Source organism: Metopolophium dirhodum, chromosome 1 (assembly GCF_019925205.1).
Source record: "Metopolophium dirhodum isolate CAU chromosome 1, ASM1992520v1, whole genome shotgun sequence".
NCBI classification, from domain to species: Eukaryota; Metazoa; Arthropoda; class Insecta; order Hemiptera; family Aphididae; genus Metopolophium; species Metopolophium dirhodum.
The window spans coordinates 117,684,332-117,706,276 of NC_083560.1; the positions used below are offsets into that span (position 1 = coordinate 117,684,332).

Genomic DNA, 21,945 nt, shown 5'->3' on the forward strand with positions numbered 1-21,945 from the left:
TGTTTCATTTGACTTATACGTATTCCTTATCTTATTTATTTATTTTATATTTTTAGTAGAAAAACAATTTTTAGTCTATCTTATAGTCGAAAAGAACATTATTTTTACCTGACTTTCTTCAGTTAAACCAGCTTCTCGAGATTTCCTTGGTTTATTTTTGTCTTGAAGAAGACTCATCAAGTCGTACCCGAACCACTTGGCACGGAAATCCTCTGCCTGCTCCAGATTTTTTCATGGCCTTATATGCACGTCTCTCCCTAGAGTATTGTGAATACACATTTTTCAATTTCCGATCGATTTCATTGGCATCTGTACTTAATTGCATACCAATTTCTTTTAATGCATCAGCTTTCTTGAATTTATTTTTGTAATTCAAATTAGTCGCATCCCACAATATGGGTGATTCCCGGTACAGCTCTATAAGCTTGCATGTGTCATCTACATTCCATTTTTTTTTCGTATTCATTGTAATTATATGAATTATGAATTATTATGAATATTATACCTAAGTATGAACTACACTACGCAACAAACCAATTGATACTAAATGCCTAAATCGCACTATCACACTATTAATATTAAGATTATCTACTATCTAAATATTATTATCGAATTATTATTTTTAACTGTTGGTTATTTTTAAAACATTGTCCACACACGCTTGACAATGTTCTCCAAAACAACAACAAAACAAAAACCTTTTGATGTTTACCGACACCGCTCGGGACATGACTTTGTTTTTAAAAACACAAACAATTTGTTGGAAAAAACACAATTGTTTTGAAAATGTTTTGATTTTGTCGAAAAACACAGAGTTTCTGTTTTGTTTTACTTTTGTCGTCTCTGTGTGGACCCGGCATAATACCCAGAGAAACAATAAGTTCTATACCCAAGCAGCATTCCGAAGAAAACGTCGAACTTCATCCATCTACTTCAAAAATTAATTTACCAGCAGCCGAAATACAAAATAATGAAGAATTTAAAAAAAAACAAAAGAAAAAATCCAGGTATGTTGAAGACACATTTATAGAGTATCTTGAAGAAGTCACTAAAAAAAAGAATGCAAATATAAATAACCAGTGAAAATGTCATGTATATACGTTCATTTGTTTTTGAGTTACACCAAAAACCAAAATCGATTTTGTTGAAAACAGATTTTGCGTAAAAATTCTTGTTTTTCCTTAATTTTTCTTTTGTTTTTTACGGCACTTTTGAAAACTACTGGGAAATTTTTACTTTCGACCCCCCAAAGTAACAACTAGATTCACATTCCTATCAGAAAAGATACTGTTGAAGAAAATCTAAGCATTTTTACTGTCCTAAAAGGTGATGACAGACACAAAAATAAAAAAACACACATCATTGTAAAATCAATACATTCATCGTTCCACTCAGAATCTAAAATTTATAAATAAAAGGTGGACAAGTGGGTACTGCTCTGCTCTACAGTAGTTAATAGTTATCGAGCATGTTGTTGTAATGTACCTATGTACTATATTTGAATTCAATGATAAATCATTGTATTCGAAAAACGATATTGAGTAGAGATGTTATCTCAGCCTATCATATTATGGATAAATAATCAAAGTTAATAATTAAAAAAAATTAAGAAAAATTGAAAATATACCATGGTTAAAAAAAGCGTGACTTTTCGGTAAACTTTTTCTTTTTGATATAGGTAGAGGTGGTAAAACTTGTTGGGAACCTTCTATTAAAGTTTCTAATGTTAGTTATGAAAAGAAAAACTTTTATGAAATCAAACTGAAAAATAATTTACAACATTTGAAAAATTTGAAAAATGTCCTCATTGCTATAAATATTAATAAAGAATTAAAATTGTTTGATGGAAAATGTATGGAAAATGCTAATATAAATATTTGGTGAACATTTAAAGAGTCTATACGGTTATTCGATTTGGAAATTCAACAAAACCTCAAAAATCGATTTATGAGAAAGCGATCTATTAACGCTGAATATCATGAATCGTAAGAATTATAAGTTCAAATGCTCGTAAAAAATGTACGAGTATGTTCCGTTTAAGTATACTTAAGTCGAACTTTGGACGGAAAAACGTAGCTTTCCAAAGTTCCAACCGTCTTAAAACGGTCCTTACAAAACATAAACTTTAGTTTTTATCTTATATTCCTATCAATTGATTCCTATTATAACCACAATAAATTATTGCAATTTTGTTCAATCATGTTTGTCTGTCTGTCTGTGTGTGTGTCCTTTATGCGTTCCTAAACGACTGGACCGATGTTGATGAAATTTGGTACAGAAATAGATTAGATGGGCAGAAGATAGGCTAATTTATAAAAGGAGAGGACCAACCCCGGGAGGTGCTCAAACAGAGATTTTTAAATTTCTTATGAAAATTTTTGTTTATAAATGGTCGCTATGGATTTTAAAGTTGCTATTTTAATAATAATATATTATTCATAATTACTATAGAGTTGTGTCATTTTTAATGGGCAACGAAGTGCACGAAATCAGCTAGTAATCTATATTTTTGTACCTCAAAAAACATGAAATTAAAGATTTTTGAAAAATTATTATTGATCTTTGTATTTTTGAAAACAGAAAATCTTCAGTATCGACATTTTGATAAAATAAAAATTGTATCCACTGGATATTACAATAAAAATCAGTTTTACCTCAGTGAAAAAAGTTTGTTCTGCTAATAATTACTTAAAAAATAATTTAAATACTTAAAAAAATAAGTACTGATGCCGCGCGGCTTTGCCGAAAATACGTCCACACACACGCGGCATAGGCGAGCGGCACAAGCCGCGCGGCTTTCCTTTGATGTAGACCGCCTACTAGGCCGATCGGAAATTATGCCGCGCGGCATCAAAAAAGGCCGCAGAAAATGTATTTATGTATTCACACTCATGCCGCGCGGCAAAAGCTGCTCCGTCTGGACGCGCCTTTACATTTAATAAATTGTTAATATATAATAAGAGTTTATGTTTATATATATATAACCTATATTATATATCACCTTGTGTCAAATACTTTTGATCTTATACCAACACATCGTAAAACCGAACGGATTAAAATATGGATTTGCGATATAAACAAGCAATAGCATAAAGTTAAAATAAATGTTTTGAAAATGGCAATGTGACATTGTGTTTAGTATAATATAATATAAAATATAACGTTATATACACCTACTTAAAAGTTTTAAATATCCACAAAATATCCTACGCTATCCGCGCTATTCTTCATTTAAATATTTAGTTTAGTCTTAAAATGTCCAGCTGAATAAATTACTTATGAGAAATATTTCATTAAAACTTCCAGCCTTAGCTATAAAAATTGAACAATTTTTACAATTATAAATTAACTAATATAGGTACTTTATTAACCCTTCACTGCATGCAAGGGCACTGGTGCACTGCGTTGTTTCAATGGTTATAGTAAGCGTAATATGATTTTTATTGATAATCATTATATTGATAAATAAAATCTATAATATGATAAAGCAGTTTAGAATTGAATTTCACCGCTAGAGTGTATCACGTATTCCATATACCTAAAATAAAATCCACCGAGTAACGTTATGAAATATCCGTTATCAGTCAATGTTGTAATGTGTGTTGTGACGAAAATAAAATCGATGGGAAATCCAAAAAAATATCATCATACTTCATATCTATTATTATTTATGATTATACAAATACCAAGATAATAATTTTATATTGAATACTGTAAAATTACGTATTTTGTTCTAATGCATTGGTGCACTTCCATGCAATATAGGTACCAACAGTTATTAGTGTTATTACTACTTCCGACTCCGTCGATTTTTATATTTTTATGGAAGTATTTTTTCGAATTATTTATTATTTAAAAAATCAAAATGTGTGATAATTTAGTGAATAATGAATCAGAAATTCAACGAATTTTAAGTATACCTATTGAAAGCGACGATGAGTTCGCTGATATTGGTCTAAGTGATGACGAAAATTTTGAATTGCCCGTAAGTTACTTATAATTATTTTTATGAGGTATTAGTATTTTATTATATTTAGGATTTTTTATTTTATAATTAGGAATTATTTGAAAATGACGACCGCATTTTAAATGAAACTATAGACGATGCTGATAATATACTGAATTATCCCGTGTATTTTTCTGAAGAAAATATAACTAATTTCGGTTCTTCAACGTCACAATCCCCTATTGTCATTCAAATTCCATCAGATGTACAATCTTTGCCAACAGAATCTGTTTCACCATCTTCGTCATTTGTTTCACAAATACCTATAAGTAGAAACCGTAGATCCACAAGAAAACTAATTGCTTCTAATAATTCTAAAACAAAAAATATACCAAAAATAAAAAAGTTGGACCCGATTTGGAGAAAAGGAAATTTTTCACAGAATATCGAGTTTATAAAATTTTTTGGGGAAAAGCCAATGCCTGACGAAATAAAAGAAATGAAATCACCTAAAGAATTTTTTTCTTATTTTTTTGATAACGAATTATTAGCACATATTGCCGAACAGTCTACACTTTATAGTACTCAACAAAATCCCGAAAAACCAAATAAAATAACGATAAACGACGTACGACATTTTTTGGGCATAATTACAATGATGTCAATCGTCCATCTACCAAATACGAGGTCATATTGGTCAGAAAATACTCATAATAAAATAATAAGAAATTGCATGAGTGTAAATGTGTTTGAAAATATTAGGCGGTATATGCATTTTAACGACAACACTTTAGATTTACCTAGAGATAATCCAAATCGTGACAGGGTTTTTAAAGTTCGGCCACTTATTGACACACTCAATAAAAAGTTTAGCTCTGTACCTATCGAAGAAAACTTATCATTAGATGAGCAATTGTGTCCAACTAAAGCTGTATCATATCTCAAACAGTATCTCCCTCTGAAGCCTCATAAATGGGGGTACAAATTATTTGTTTTATGTGGTGTTTCTGGCTACGGTTATAACTTTGAAATTTACACGGGAAATGAAAATAAGGAAGACGAACGAATTATACACAATGAACCAGATTTTGGAGCTACAGGCAACATTGTTGTGAGAATGACTAGAATGGTACCGGAAAATGTGCACCATAAGTTATTTTTCGATAATTACTACACCTCATTACCAGTTATGATATATCTAGAAAAAAAAGGCATTCACACAGTTGGCACATTTAGACGTAATCGTTTTCCAAACGTCTGTTTGACAGATGATCGTTTATTGATGAAAAAAGATCGCGGATATTCTGAAGAGTGTTTCACAGTGGTTGAAGATGTCCCTATTTCAGCTGTTGCATGGAAAGACAACAAGGTAGTACACGTATCCTCAACTTTTGTAGGTGAACTCGAAAAAAATGTAGTGAGTAGATTTGACAAAAAAAAAAAGACCACCGTTATTGTACCTAGGCCGAAAATCATTGAAGTTTACAATAAACATATGGGTGGGGTTGACCTTATGGATTCTATGATTGGACGCTATAGAATAATAATGAGGTCTAAGAAATGGTACATGAAAATTTTTTACCATTTGGTTGATATGTCGATTGTAAACGCGTGGATTTTGTATAAAAAAGTTACAAAAAAACCAATGAAACTAGCTCAATTTCGAGAGCAATTAGCTGTGGAACTTTGTCAAACAGAAATGGAAATAAAAAAAAAAGGCAGAAAAACAAAGGAATCGTTGGAAAAACAAATGCTGGAGAAGCTTGAAAAAAGAAAAAAAAGGACACCAACTGCAATTATTCCATCAACCCATTTACGTTTGGATGGGCATCAACACAGAATACAATTTGAGAAAATTCGACGAGTATGTAAACTACCAAAATGTAAATTTCAATCATTCGCTAAGTGTACTAAATGCGATGTTTTTTTATGTTGTAATAAAGAAAGAAATTGCTTCGATTTATTTCATTATACCTAACTGAATTTGTTTTATTTTTTATTATTATTTTAGATTTTTTTTTTTTTTTTTAATTTAATTTGTATTCAAAAAATATAATCATGTACTTATTTATAATTTCATTTTATAATATTGCTTTTCATCAATAAATATTATATAAATTTTAAAATTACATGATATACTAATGACGCATAAAAGTGCATACATGCATTTCAATATTTGAGACGTAATAATTATTGTTTGTCGATAGTGCATAGAAGTGCACACATGCATTTTTCAAAATTGAGTCAAATTGAGTACTTACATTTTATAACTGAATTTTTTTAATAATTTTAATGGATTCTACAGGTTGTAATCTATTAAAAAACATTTTTTTTATTATTTAATAAAAAATCATGCAGTGAAGGGTTAAATAATTTTCGAATACTTAAAATGCTATATTATAAATAAAAAATTTGGTTATTATGAAATATCTGGAAATGGGACATTTCGGTGCAGAGTTTTTTACTTATTAGTTATTACGTATAAACTACGGATTTATATACTAAAAGTATTTAATATAAATAATAGTATATTATAGTATAATTTATTAGTGTAATAAATAATTTATTGTTAAATAATTTAAAAATAGCTACCTATAGGTAATTAGTAATTACCTACCTATTATCATTGCTTATGAATAAATATTCATAATCAATGCTATTATGTTATAACAAGTATTTTACTATAATATTACATAAGTATAAAAAAAACAAAAAAATTAATTAAAAATGGTTGAGCAGGTGGATGTCACTATGTTGTACAGTAGGTTACAAGTGGGTCACTGAATAATGGATGGTATTTAATTTGAATTCAATGTAATATCATTGTATACGAAAAACAATTCTGAGCGGAGACGATTTGTCAGTGTGGATATTTTATGTTATATTATACAATAATTATACCTATTGTTATTACTATTATTATTAATAAGGTAGCCGATAATTTGAATTAATATCATAAAATTACAACAAAATAACTAAAATCGTTGTTCTTGGTTATTTAATATGTAATATCGTCCAAATTTGAATAAAAAAATAACAATAAAAAAATACTGTGTTTTTATATTTTTGAGTTTTATGGTTACAAAATAACCTACTTACGTGGAATACTTATTTGCATGTAGCCCTATCCATTTATTTTTTGACTGCACTTGTTCCAAAAATAAATTGGACGCGGACACTACGAGAGAAAAGAGCATACACATTACTGATACGCAAATTTGCATTAATTTATTAAATGTTAAAACTATTAATACATTTATTTATTAATATGTAAAGGATTTTCAGAGGTCATAGGAATGTATAAAATGTGTGTTTTCAATGTAGGAATTATTTAATTTTTTCAATTCGTAACCATATTAATAAGTAGATACCTATCTAACTACAATAATATAATTGTTATATTTTATCATCAGCACATTTAACGAATAGAAGCCTTTAAAATAGCTGTATGCCTCTTTACGCTCCTAACAATAGCAATTTGTATGCAATCGATACACCCTAAAATGTCAAGATAGTGGCTTAACTGTTCAAAAATATTTTATCATATTATTTACAATTTAAGACTTATTTACCACCTCTATTTATTTAACGGTAAATCAGGTAAAGAAAAATTATGTTAAGGACCTTCAGTCGGTCGTGTTTTAAGGACATTAATATAGGCAATTTAACATGATGATATTAAAATGACTTGAAGTGTGTGCGTAATAAACGAACATTAGTATGGGTGAGTTTAATCTGTAATCATTTTCGGTCAACATTTCTTATAAATATCCTGAATTATAACAGTAGGCCTGCATAATACCGCCCGGTAGGTCGGTCGTTATTTATATTCTAGGTAACCTAAAGTCGCTAACCTCGGGCATTGGCAATGATATTAAATTAGATAAACTTTTTTCAGTTTAAAAAAGTGGTTTTTAGACCAAAAAGCCAATCTAAACTGAAGGAATTTCGATTTTGATTTTTGATTTTGAATATTTTTTTTTTCAGCTGTGATGTCCATGAATTTTGACGAATTTTTTAAAAATGTCAACTTTAAACGCTTATAAAAAAAATACTGTGACTGTACTTTAAATATTTTGCAATTGGTTAGGTTAGTTTACAACTTATTAGGAATCTTATAACACATGTTATACCATCGATTTTTTTATTATGATACTCATACATAAATCAAGAAAACTACAAATAGTTGAACATTTAAAATAGTAGATTACCTAGGTACCAATAAATACCTAGCACATAAAGATCCAAAATATTTTTCAAATAACTTTTACTCTATAGTAAAAGTTAATATAAATATTCGATGGCAGTTTTAAGTCCCTAAAGATATTCATTTCGAAGTTATAACAAAAAAATTGAATACATTTTTTCAAAAACTGCAGCTTATGAATTCCCGTTTATTATAATTTTTTTACATGTGGTGTACATCTTTACACGCATATATATAAAAGTGACGAACAAATAGAAAATTCGCTTGTCACGAATTCCGATCTCGACCTACTTCGTTACGCAAAGACGATAACGCTCGAAAATTTTCACTGCCCAAGCGGAAACATCTGAACACCGTATAAGATGTTTTCATATCAAAAATGAGTGATATCCCAACAAAAACACTCCGCCATACTTCGTGTAAAAAAAAAGGCTAAGTATAAAAAAACGGCTCTAAAAGTTGTGATATAATTTTGTAGGTAGCTAAGTCTTTGAACTATAGTTATCATTTATGTTAAATTAATCTGCTAAAAAATTGATAGTAAAATCAAACTAAGTTAAGAAAATGTCTACCAGAAAATCAAATTAAATTTTTATGAGCGTTTAAAGTTCATATTTTTACAGGATTGGATATTCACTAAATTTTCTTATTTTGTTGTTAATCAAAAACAAATAACTGTAGATACATTCAATTTACACCATATTTTTATTTTATATTGATACAATTTTCAAAACATTTTTTTTAACAGTTTGCGAACAATTTTTTTAAATTTTTTTCTACAATTTTTAATAAAATGTTATTTGTTGGGTCAAAAATTTTGAAAATTGATTACAAGGCTCCTAATATAATGTTACTATAGCAGTTGAAAAATATTAAAAATACACAGGCACTTTTTTTTTAAAAGTATTTAAATTTCAAATTTTGACAACATTTATCAAATTTAATAAAATTATTTTGTAGTTAAAAATGTATAAAGTAAATAGGTTATATTATATAAATTACTATATTCACAAAAATATCATCAAATATACTTAGTAATATCATAGGCTGACTGTCTTAGTCATTTTAGTTATTTTTTTATAATACTAATATTTAACTTACCAGTTACCGGCTACCAAATTAATAATAAGTAATAAGTTATTACTTATTATTAATTTAACTTTTATTACTTATAATTAATTTGATAACAAATATCAAAGACTAACAAACCGTCTTCGCTTAGCATCATTTTTCTTATACAATGATATTATATCATTGAATTTAAATTTAGCACAATCCATTAACGTGATTCACTTGTGACCTGCTATACAGCAGAGTGACACCCACTTTCCAACCTTTTTTTTGTATGTCTTTTATTCCTATAAGAGCAGTAAAAATGCTTGGATTTTTTAACTTGAGGATGGCTTCTGAGAACAAATTGAATATAGTTGGTAATTTGAGAAGTCAAAAGCATTACATTTTTTTTTCAAAATGATAGGGAAACTCTAAATTATTTGGTAGTTTAAAACATATAAAATTATCAATATTTGTTGCTTGGTCTTGAAAATTGAAGACAACTAAAGATACAAGGTTCCTCATAACTTTTGCTTAACTAAAAACCACAAAAATACGTTAGCCCAAAATTTTTGTTATAGATATACCTACCCAATTATTGTTAATTTGGCCAAATTGGATATTTAAATGTAAAATAACGATTTTAGTTATTTTTTTCAAACAATCCAATGTAAGCAAAATAATGGTATAACATATTATATTATGTTTATCTGTCTAGAGATCTAGAGGCTTAACAGCCATTGTAATCAATAGGTGACACGCCTATGGAATCGCGACGGTAAATATAATTTAGAAGATTGGAATTTTGAATGATTAATTTCGTATTAGTGTAAAAATACAATAGACCATAGTATTTTAGTATCGCATTCGTCAAATATGCCCGGTATTCTTATGGTCTCATTACACTACAATGGAATGGTGACAAAACGGACCCGGCTAGGAATTTTATCCGTCAGCGTTAAACGTACCCGTTCCCAATAATTCACACTAAATGGAACGTATTTTGTAATTAATGTAATTTGTTTTTTATTAAATTAAAAATATATTAATCAAAGTGCTTCCACAAGGTGGCAAGCATGGGCATGTGTCCCTCTGGATTTTTTCTGAGTCATTTGATATATTATGTACCTATTGTAATATACTAAGAAATAAACATTTTAAATTGAAAACAAAAACCATTTTTTTTTCAAATTCAAAAATAATTAGTCGCCTACTGTCTAAACTTAATTAAGGAATGATGAACTTTGTACTGAAAATCACAGATTTGCCCAGTAAAAATTTCTTGGTTCTGCAAGAGTTAAATAGCTACATAAAATGTAATATTTTATAATATATAATAACTATCTATATATTATAACTATACAATTTCTCACATTGCTTAAAGAATATGAGTAAATATGTTGTACTCATAAAATATATTTCATACAATTTGTAGGTACATATTTCGTTATGAAAAGTTATATTTTTCTTAGATTTTTCCAGTAAAATTTTACGAAAAGCGTACTTAAGCCGTGGTTTCCTACAACCACGCATCCGTGATTGCGTGGTGTGCGATGCGCTATTGCGCGATCAAACTTGCGTGATGCGTGATGCGTGATGCGTGTTGCGTGATGATGTTTTAGTTTTACTACAAAGTGCGTGATTATGAGTGCGTGATGAAAATATTTGTCAGTTGGTGTCCAGTTCTTCGCCAAAATGGACGTGTTGACGCTTTATAATATTTTAGAAGACGAAGCTGACGAAGAACTGTTGCTACTTGCAAATTATTTCAGGGATGAAGAGGACGAAATGTTTATTGAACGAAGTAGAGAAGGATGTTATAATATTTTAGTTGAAAGACGCCTTATAGATAACGAAATTAGATTTCGTGCATATTTTAGGGTATCACTTGAACTATTCAATTATATATTAGATTATATTAAAGATGATATAAAAAGACGACCAAGTAACAGAGTTAAAAGACCAATATCACCGGAGGAAAAACTCGCTCTCACTCTAAGGTAAGTTAATTATGATATTATAATTATTGAATATTCAGTAATTGAGATTTAAAAAAAAATAGAATATATCATGTTAGTTTTTAACAAATAAGTACATAATTTAATTTATTTAAATATTATTATGATTTGAAAAAAGTTATTGTTGCAGGAGACATATTACATAAATACTAAAAATGGTTTAAATAACAATATAATAACATGTTGAAATATAGGTACATCATATTATAACACCGGTATTTCATTTTAATTAAAAACAAGATTAACATTTAACAAGATGTATACATACATTTTAATTATTTAAGTATAGTAACATTTACTAAAATGTTACAAAAAATTGCCATCCATATATCTGAAATTGTAGATATTTTGTTATAAACAAACTACACGTTTTACCTTAAATACAAAAAAAAAAATAAAGAATACAAATATTTCTTAAAATAAATTAAAAACATAACAACCCTTTTAAAATGTGTTTGCAAAATAAAACAAAATATAAAAATAATAACACCTAGTTTTAACAAAATATGTAAAAAAAAATTAATAATCATTATTATAATATTGTAAAAAAGCATAACTGGAGTTTGCAGCTGCGGTAGGGCATGAAACACTGCTTGTTGCAGAAGTTGCAGAACTCGAAGAATCTTCTTCGACAAATATTGTCGGAACTATTTGTTTTGATGGAATAGGCGATACCGGTACAATTGGTTCTACGGAAGTTGTATTCGAAGCCTTTTCCTTTATTGCGCGTAATTCCAATTCGGAAATAATATTAAAAACCCTAGTTTTTGCTTCTACGGCCAATTCTGGGGGAAATGTTGCCACTGTCGAAGCCATGCTTTTAAAAAAAAATTGAATTGGATCATTACATAATTCGCCTAGTCTCATCTCTTTTAACGCCGCCAAACGCTCCTCTCGCCCTTTCTTAATTTCCTCAATTATCTTATCCTTTGTTCCAATTTTTTTTGGTTTTTCATACGGTTTTCGAAATCTGTCTGTCAAACTATCACGTATTTCATTTTCCAGTGGTTGATCGACTATCGAATTATCTGTTTCTAATGAAACTTGACCAGAACTATTAGAAAAACATTTTTCTTCTGACTCCGCAGTTTGATTAAAACTTTTATTTTCCATAACCTCTGAATAGTTTAAGTTTTCATTGTAGGCAATGTTCGACTTAGTTCTAGAAATAATTTTATAAATCATAAGATGTTTGAATTTTAAGCAGTAGTATAAAAAAACTGATCGGGGTGGTAGCATTTTTGCATTTTGGGTGGATGTTTAAGATTCTCAGTGAAACGAAGAAGTTATTGGATCTACAATGGTGTGTGTTTTTTTTTCAAATCTCCATACACACTTACTAGTATATATTTAAATTTTAAACTCATAATTTTCATCATTAATATTATGTAAGTTCTAAAATTAATTTGTGTTATTTAATAAAAAATAATCGAATACAGAAATTATTGAAATATTTTTGTGGTAATTCTAAATTATTTTAAAGTAATACCATTTTATGTATTTGTTTAAATATTAATAAAAATAAAAAAGATACAAAAATATGGATAAAAGGTAAAAATTAATAGACTTTACTACTCGTTGTAGTATTTACTATTTAGTTAAAAAAATAAAATATTTTTATACTACAACAATTAATCTCAAAAAAAAAATGTTATCTCCGAATTTTATGAAATGTTGATTAAAAATTTAAATACATATATAATATATATACATATACGTATAAAGTAGCTTAATAATAATAATGGTTTTTACCTTCTTTCATCTTCAATGTTGTTTAAGAAACTTAATGCATCATCGTTATACTTTGATTTTGTCGGAGCTGCTGAACCAGTACCTAATTTACGTTTTTTCATATTTTTTTTGTACGAATCTCTTACTGTACGCCAACGTGTTTTGCAGTCGTTTACTAAAAATAATTTAAATGTATTTACATTTTACAGATTTTTAGCAACCGGAGAGAGTTACAGATCTCTTTCATTTCAGTTCAGAATATCGCACAGCTGGATAAGTACCATTATAAAGGAAGTACTTGTAGCTATTTGTAACCGATTGAAAAACATAACAATGCCAGAACCTACCGAACATAGTTTAAAAAAAAGTATCCAATGATTTCTATGAAATGTGGAATTTTCCGAATTGCTGCGGCGCTATTGACGGGAAACACATAAGGATCGTTTGCCCTGATAGCTCTGGATCACTGTATTTTAATTTTAAATCATTTTTTTCCGTTGTTCTATTGGCTTTATGTGATGCGAATAACAAGTTTCTAGTGGTCGACATAGGGTCATATGGAAAAGAAGGAGATGCAGGAATTTTCCCTAAATCAAATTTGGGAAAATTGATTTCAACCGGAAAATTTAAATTTCCAGACCCAGAGTGCTTACCAAATACTGATATAGTCGTGCCTCATGTATTTGTTGGTGATGAAGCGTTTAAATTAACGGAAACAATGATGAGGCCCTATCCTCGAAATCAATCGAAATCAGATCAAACGAAAGCCATTTTTAATTATCGTTTAAGTCGAGCGCGAAGAACAACGGAAAATACGTTTGGAATTATGTGTCAAAATTTTCGAGTATTTTTTACTCCAATTAATATTCTTCCTGAGACAGTAGACAACTTAATAATGGCATCGTGTATTATCCATAATCTATTACGAAATGAACGAATGGTGTGTCCTACAGATTCAACAGAAAAAGATCCCATAACGGACGTACAAACGAACATGATACAATTAAGTGCAATAGGGGGAAATGCAACACATGAAGCTTTTCGAGTCAGGGAAACTTTTAAAGATTATTTTAATAGCAGGATAGGATCAGTGAGCTGGCAGCAAAAACACGTCACACGAACTAATTGAAATAATATTATTGTATACATTGGGCTATTTTTAAAAGTATTTTCTATAATTTCAATTTTGTTTTGTTTTATTTGGTAATTTTAGAATAAAGTAGAATAAATATTTATTTTTTCTTGTATTCTCTTATAATATTATTTAATTTAAAAATAAACTCCATATTTTCCTTATATTATTTAAAAATGCATAATTTGATTGTGCACTACGCCTCACTAAAAACCCAAGAGTCGCCATATAATATAAATAATATGAAATTCCGAATCTAAATTTAATACAATCATAATAATAAATATTTGAAGAGTTTAATTAAATTGGCTATTAATTATTTTAATAATCTTTATCCAATAATACATACCATTTTTTCCTACGAAGTGTGAAATTTCTTTCCAGGCGTTCTCTTTGACTGAATTATCCTTATAATTTTTGTCGGACACATTCAATAAGCTTTTCGTCGTCTACGGAGTTAAATGATTTTGACTCCATAGTTTTTTTGAAAACTAATGAATGATCTAAAATATTTATTGAATTTGGCAATGATTTGCACTTTGTCAATGAATAAGCATGTTTTTAAATGAAATGTATGGAATTGATACTTACCTACTAATTTATAATTTGAGTAATATATGCAGTTATTATAAGCAATAAATATTTAAATACAATTTATATTATATAATAAATAATAATAAATATATTATAATATTATAGAAGGGTATAAAATATAATAATAGAAGATACTAAGCAAACAGGTACCCTATATTATATTTAAAATGTTTGACTATAACTGTTTTATGTATTCTTTATCTATATAATTTATAAATGCAAAAATGTAAATTTGAATTCAAAAGATCTTCTTAGTTCGATGTTTAGAATTCAAAAATGATCATCATATACTGCTGCTCGTAGTTATTATTATTATTTTATTTATTATTATTTAGGTATTTTCTGCTTGCAATATTTACTAAAACAGGGCTTGAAACCGATTTAAAAAATGTCAGTTTTGGTTTCGATTTTGTATACCGTTTTCCATTTAATTTCGGTTCGGTTTTGAATTTAATACTGGTTTAAATTTTTTTCCTGTTTCGTTTTTTATTTTGTTTTCGGTTCCAGTTTTTTAACGGTTTATGCTGGTTTCTTAAAACATACAATTTCACATAAATTTAAAAGCCCAGGAATATGAAAAATTTATTCTAATTATAATATTATAGTATTTAATCAAAATTATCAATTGCAGTAATACAAAACATGTTATATGACTAGCTCTATATTATGTAAAGATATAAATATTATTCAAGATATATGAATATAATATACAATAACCACAGAATTACAACAATAGTAAGATTAAATAATGGTACTTATAATATTATAAAATTAATTTAGTAGGTACTAATGAATAATTATTTAGTAACAATTAGGCAATAACCCCAATCACTGACAGAAGGAATTTTGTATTATACAATGACGTATACAATATAATTTTAATAAAAAATAATAAATATATCTATATTTTTTATATACTTTATTATATTTTTAATACTACAAAGAGTATAATATGCTTATAATGTAATACGGTATTTGTATTTCTGTGTGTTTCAGTTCTGGATAGACTCAGTGGCCATGTATGTCCTCCATTTGGGAAAAAGGCAAAATTTGGGGTTGAGACTATACAAACTAAGTCACTGATGTACGGATGTGCCTATATGGGAAATGAAATTCTACCAATGTTCCATTTGTGGTTGGAGCGACCCGATCAAAAATTTGGACATGGAAATTGCGACAACACGCAGAGTACGTATAACGAATCATTATTATTACAGAACAGTTGTTTAGGGTTAGGTAAGCTGCGCATGTGGTTACAGTAAATCTCTATCCCTCTAAACCAATGAGCATATTATATCGTACGTTATTATATATAAATATATGTATTATTTGTATATATTGAATTACTCTATAAACGGACATTAACTTTTAATGTCACTGTATGTTGTACAGATGATCAGGTATGTTGTGGCAGTTTTCTGAAGTACTTACTACTATTAATATATTTTAACACCCATATTATGCATTATACGCGAAATACAATTATACTTCTTATATTTAATATCGATATTGCATATAAAACTGTTTGTGTTTTTACACGATCGTATTAGGGGGGGGGGGGGGGCTTTAGCACCGGGCCTATATAGATTTTTGGATTACCCGCCTCAATATAAAAATCAACTGTATTATTAATTATCGTTATTCTATAATCTATAGTATGTTTGTATGATAACATCATGAAATTAACTTGCGCTTTGCACACATATTCCTATAGGTGTACCTACTATATTAATATTAGGTACATAATAATATATATTAGAGAGTGCAGTATAAATGTAGGTATTATAATTCATAACTATTGTACAAAATCACGGGTGTAAAAACTCACGCAAACGTGCTGACCAAAATAACACTAAATATTTCTTGTGCTAACAAAAAATATTCCGATCAAAAACATTTATCATACTCATGTTTATTTTGTTCTGTTATTCTCTGTGCCACTATCAGATATGGACCACTTCATGTTTGAGTGTTTGTCGAAACACGACAGGCCGACCAATAAAGACGAATCTGAAATGGGCTTTCAATATATATCACTACTGGAACATACCGCAGAGTCAATGCAAAATAAAACCAAAACACGATCACACAGATGTGCCGTAAGTATACTATGTTTACCTACGTGTTATTTTTTGTTGTATATTATTGTAGTATAGGCGAACTTGTACAACAAATTTGATTATTTATTCAGTGCCTGAGGGTGAGAGGAGACACAGGTGGTTGAAGATCATTCTTATATACATATTATGACATATTATCTATTATAGGTTTTTCGTTTTTACGCTGGTGGTTGGTGATATAATAGATACTTATTATTGGTGTACTTCAGCGTTTCTCGACCTGTAGTACACGTAGGTATGAGAGGTACGTGAAAAAAAAGCGTAATGGCGGAAATATTTAATAATGTGGCACAGGACACTGGACTTTGTCTAATCGGGTTACGGTAACGTTGTTCAATACATTGTCAATCATTTGTCTATTAAAAATCTATTAACCATTTTTATATTATTTTCATATATATATATATTATATACATACATTGGATATTTCATATTATGGAGCATGCAAATTAAATTAATTAATAAATATTATTTCCAAATTTTCCATCATCGAACTTATCTCATAATATCTTATATTTGTGTTGTGTGTAATTATACGATAAATTGACATTTGGGGGTACGTAAAGCAGTGGTGAGTGGTAAATTAAAAAGGTTGAGAAACGCTGGTGTACTTAGATAATAATATAAAAAAATGTATTATCAAGGAATAGGATATTGTAATAATTACAAAATAATAATCTTTCTCTTGAAATACTTGATCAGCGTCTTTTACTATTAGATTTATAATAATGCAAGCTTCTCAACGGTAATATTGAGTGTCATGTTTTCTTAAGTCGTTTATCCATTATATAAATACTTTATATCTTAGCAATTAAATAAATAACTATACAAATAACACCTCCATAACAGAATTATGAAAACTATCAATAAATTCAAACATTAACTCATTTAAGAATTGATGTAAATCCATTCTCAGCTATAAGTATTAATTATTGTATATTGTTTCACTGTTTTTTTTAAACTGTTCTAACGAACGATTGTAATTGTTACTATATGTAATTGGGCCTGTGCCCGTTAAATCTAAAATAAATAAGTAAATATATAAATAAATGCTATTAAACGGTTTGACGATTCATATATTATATCTATTTTTTAATAAAAAGAATTTATAATGTTAAATATAATATTATCTAATACACAACCAACACCAATCCAACAACTATCCTCGGTAATCTTATAGTGAAATCTGCAGGCCTAAAACTTGTGTCATCGACGTTTGTAAATGGAGATTGCGGGTGGATTTCTGCAGTGTACTTATAATTAAATATTTAATAAATATTAGATACCTATGGTTAATTAACTTTCTTGCTCTCTGTCACTGTATTTTTCCGTTCTGTCCACAGTTGTACGATGTGCATGACGAAGACGATAGGATGCTTAGAATAATCCGGATGGTGATTAGCCGGTAATAGGAGAAGAATTTAATGTACGCCAGTGCAACGGCTTATCGGATCTTCTGGCAAAGGATGAACTGCCAGTCATCCCTGAGGGATATCGATATTGGCCTGATGGGTCTTTGTACATATATTTGTTAGGTAGAAAGGCCAAAATATTTTACAACGGTACAAAATACCCAGAATTTTCGGTTACTAGTCGTCCATCAACAACGACCAGTTGGCCATCAATAATGACCAGTCAGCCATCAACAACGACTACCACCCAAAGTCCCACTACAACTACAACAATTACGACCACAGAAAAATATCGTCATCCTTCTAAGTTTTTCTTCCCTAATTATTATTTACATTATATTTAATATTATGTTATGATTATAATTAATACAGTTTCCAAAAAGAATTTTTTTTTTTTAATTTCTAATTCCTGTAAGTTAATAATAATGGTCTAGTATCAAAAACAATACCAAGATCTTAATTTAATTTAATTTAATAAATCTATTATAATAGTTTTATGATATATATATTACCTCTGTATTTATGTATGTTATACCTATGTACTTAATATCATCATAATTTGCATATTATTCAACTTAAAAATAAAAACATTTTTTTACACATTTAAATAAAATATAACAAAAAATTAATTGTCAGCTGCATTTGTATTGGATTTTTACTTTTTCATTGAATGGTGCATTGATAAGAGCTCTTTTCATATATTTTTAACATCATCAGTAAGGTTATTATGATTAAACTGGTTCAACATTTTTATAGAACTTAAGAATAAAATATAAAAAGGTAGGTAAGTATCATTGAATAAGAAAAATCATTCTGAGCGGTGACGGTTCAACAGTGTGAACAATTTATATAATATTTATATTGTTATTACTTATTATTAATATGGTATCCGGCAAGTTGAATTAATATTATAAAATTACATCAAAATAACTAAAGTCGTTATTCTTGGTTATTTAATATGAAATTTCTTCAAAATTTGAACATAAAGTAACTATAAAAAAACTGTGTTTTTATATTTTTGAGGTTTTTTGGTTATAGATTTGATAAGTTGAATAATTTATAAATTTTTAAATGCTTATAAAAATACGTGTACATATGTTATTTTAATATTTTTCAACTGCTATTCAAGCATTATATCAGAAGCCCTGTTTTAACGACTGGAAAAGTCAAAATGTTTTAAAAATGTTATCAAGTATGGTAATTGGTAAAATTAAAATAAGTTGTAATTTGAATATGTATCTACAGTTATTTGTTTTTGAGTTACAAAAAAATAAGAAATTCGATACATGAGAAATTGAGTGAATATCCAATGTTGTAACATTATGAACTTCAAACGATCATAGAGTTTAATTTGACTTTCTGGTAGACATTTTTTTAACTTTGATTGATTTTACTTTCAATTTTTTAGCAGTTTATTTTAACATAAATTATATCTGTAGTTCAAAGACTTAGATACCTATAAAATGATATCACAACTTTTAGAGCCGTTTTTTATACTAGGCCTTCGAGTTAGGTTGAGATTGGAAGCACGTGTTTTAAATTAAGAATATTTAGTTTAAATTAGAGATGTTCTGAGTAGAAAATCTGGTACTAAGCCGGGTACCGAGTACTGGCCGAGTAAAATTGTTTATACTAACCGGGTATCGAGTATTGGCTGAGTAAAAATTTTAATACAAACCAGGTATCGAGTAATGGCCGAGTAAAAATTTTAACACTAATCGGGTATCGAGTATTGGCTGAGTAGAAATGTAAATACAAAATGGGAATTATACTAGTATTAAAGTATCAACTAACAATTACTGATTAAAAATTAACAATATTATAATTTAAGTCTTTAAACAGTTTAAGCACTCAGTAGTCAGTACTGGTACTGGCCACTGAGTGTTCTGCAATTATAATAAATTAATAACAAAACTTAGACAAACACTAATACAAATTAAGTAACACTAATACCAGTTGTTTAGATATTAGGCAATAGCTATGTACAGTATTGTTCAATAGACAATAATATTAAATAATGAATGAATATTGTAATTTGTAACTAAAAATTCAAATGTAAATACTAAAACAATAAATTAATAAATACTAAATACCACACAATAGTATATTACATATAATGTATTGTGACAATACATTTTTAAAATTCTTTATTTAAAATTTAAAATCTCTGAACGTTTAAATTTAGTCTTTAAACTGTTTATACATAAAAATAAAACTTAATAGTTTAATAAAAATTAACAAATTATTAATAAAACAAATTAAATTATAATAGGTATCCTGTCAGTAATTAACATTATTATATATTATCATTATACAATAAAAATATTTAAAATTTGTTTATATTATGATGAAGAAACAAAAGTTGTTCAGCATTTTGAGGCTGAAGTCTATTTCTTTTAGCTTCATATACTAATCCTGCCTCTGAGAACGACCTCTCAGAATAAACACTGGATGCTGGCACTGATAAATATTTTTGTAATAGTAATTTATTTCCAATCAATGGAAAACTTTTAACATTTATTTTCCACCAACTTAATGGATCTTCATCAATCGAAACACATTGCATATTACAATATTTTTCAAATTCGACAACTAGATCCTTATTGAAATTATGGTAGTCATCCAAATCTGTATAGTTAAGAGACATAGGTTCTTCAGTTTGGTCGATATTTGATGTTGTTGCAATTTCTTTATAAAAATCCCATAATGACTCTCTATTTCCAGCATTCAAATTTTCTACTGCAGATATATAAGTACTAGTAGGTTTATGTTCGATATTTGAATTAAGATTGTTGAATTTGGATATTATTTTAAATATTATGTTTTTCATTATTTGTTTATTTTCTGGTTTAAAAAATAACAATTTAAACCTTGGATCCAAAAACGTGGCTATAATAAGGTTGTCATCTTTGATTACTTTTTCAAAACGCTTTGAAAGACGAGTGAGCATAATATCCTTAGTAGTTCCAACTCCAAAATGAGAAGTGTTAGGTCGATTCAAAAAAGTATCTAATATCATAATTGCAGGTATAACTTCACTAATAATAGATTTATTTTAACTTATACGTTTGGTGAACTCCTCAAAAGGCTTTAGTAAATGTATTAATGATTCCATTAATAACCAATCATTGGGGTTAAAAGTCAGAAGTGTTGATTCAACATCACTTATATATACTAAAATGGCAGTTTTTAATTGTAACAATCGTTCCAACATATAAAAACTGGAATTCCACCTGAAAAAATAACTAATATTAATTTTATTTGTATTTTTAAATTTTTACTTAATGAAGATAGTTGGTGTCACTTATCTATATTAATAGGGGAGACATATTTGTTAAAAATAAACGAGCTGTGCGCTTTAAATACAAATTAGGTAGACCAAATTATAAAAAATAGAATATACAATTTTAACTTGTATTTAATATTTATACCAACTTAGTGCAAATGTCCTGAATAAGTTTCTTAGGGTGAGTGCCAAGTTCAATTTGAATAGACTTAAGTTTATCAGTGGCAGATGATGAATGGTGAAAATGAGTAGACACTTTTCTGGCACGAATCATTAAGTCTTGAACAGATTTTTGACTCTTTATCGATTCAGTTACAAGTAGGTGAATAGTGTGTAGAAAGCAACCAGAACTGCATAACAAAGCATCATTGACGCCTTTTTTTGATATTTGCTTCGTTATCTCTAAAAAAAATACATTATAAGTACTTAAGTTAAAAAATATATGG

General features: G+C 28.1%; 3 protein-coding genes and 1 pseudogene across 4 annotated transcripts; 3 read left to right on the forward strand and 1 right to left on the reverse strand.

Moving 5' to 3' along the window:
- The first annotated feature begins 3,865 nt into the window (after window positions 1-3,865).
- On the forward strand, window positions 3,866-6,266 carry LOC132953557 (piggyBac transposable element-derived protein 3-like). The gene is made up of 3 exons (XM_061025949.1): window positions 3,866-3,985; window positions 4,059-5,810; window positions 6,252-6,266. The coding sequence occupies exons 1-3, from the start codon at window positions 3,866-3,868 to the stop codon at window positions 6,264-6,266; spliced, it is 1,887 nt and encodes a 628-aa protein (XP_060881932.1).
- Window positions 6,267-10,857: 4,591 nt separating this feature from the next.
- LOC132936927 (uncharacterized) lies at window positions 10,858-14,103 on the forward strand. 2 transcript variants are annotated; one of them, XM_061003739.1, is made up of 2 exons: window positions 10,858-11,206; window positions 13,165-14,103. In XM_061003739.1, the coding sequence occupies exon 2, from the start codon at window positions 13,344-13,346 to the stop codon at window positions 14,082-14,084; it is 741 nt and encodes a 246-aa protein (XP_060859722.1). In that variant the 5' UTR covers window positions 10,858-11,206; window positions 13,165-13,343; the 3' UTR covers window positions 14,085-14,103. Both variants share the same exon structure in this region, with proteins under 2 accessions (XP_060859722.1, XP_060859723.1).
- Window positions 14,104-15,752: 1,649 nt separating this feature from the next.
- Window positions 15,753-18,570, forward strand: LOC132937471 (uncharacterized; annotated as a pseudogene).
- A 1,969-nt stretch (window positions 18,571-20,539) lies between these two features.
- On the reverse strand, window positions 20,540-21,773 carry LOC132953558 (E3 SUMO-protein ligase ZBED1-like). The gene is made up of 4 exons (XM_061025950.1): window positions 21,649-21,773; window positions 21,280-21,446; window positions 21,084-21,222; window positions 20,540-20,969 (listed from the first exon to the last, which is right to left on the reverse strand). Exons 1-4 carry the CDS (start codon window positions 21,771-21,773, stop codon window positions 20,540-20,542), a joined length of 861 nt encoding a protein of 286 aa, XP_060881933.1.
- Between the last annotated feature and the right edge of the window lie 172 nt (window positions 21,774-21,945).

Coding starts and splice junctions, on each gene's coding strand:
- LOC132953557 (XM_061025949.1), top strand. CDS start 3,866: ATGTGTGATAATTTAGTGAATAATGAATCAGAAATTCAACGAATTTTA. Junction 3,986..4,058: donor ACGAAAATTTTGAATTGCCC/GTAAGTTACTTA, acceptor TTTTATAATTAG/GAATTATTTGAAAATGACGA.
- LOC132936927 (XM_061003739.1), top strand. CDS start 13,344: ATGTGGAATTTTCCGAATTGCTGCGGCGCTATTGACGGGAAACACATA.
- LOC132953558 (XM_061025950.1), bottom strand. CDS start 21,773: ATGATTCGTGCCAGAAAAGTGTCTACTCATTTTCACCATTCATCATCT. Junction 21,447..21,648: donor ATTCAGGACATTTGCACTAA/GTTGGTATAAAT, acceptor TTATTTTTTCAG/GTGGAATTCCAGTTTTTATA. Junction 20,970..21,083: donor GCCACGTTTTTGGATCCAAG/GTTTAAATTGTT, acceptor TAAACCTACTAG/TACTTATATATCTGCAGTAG.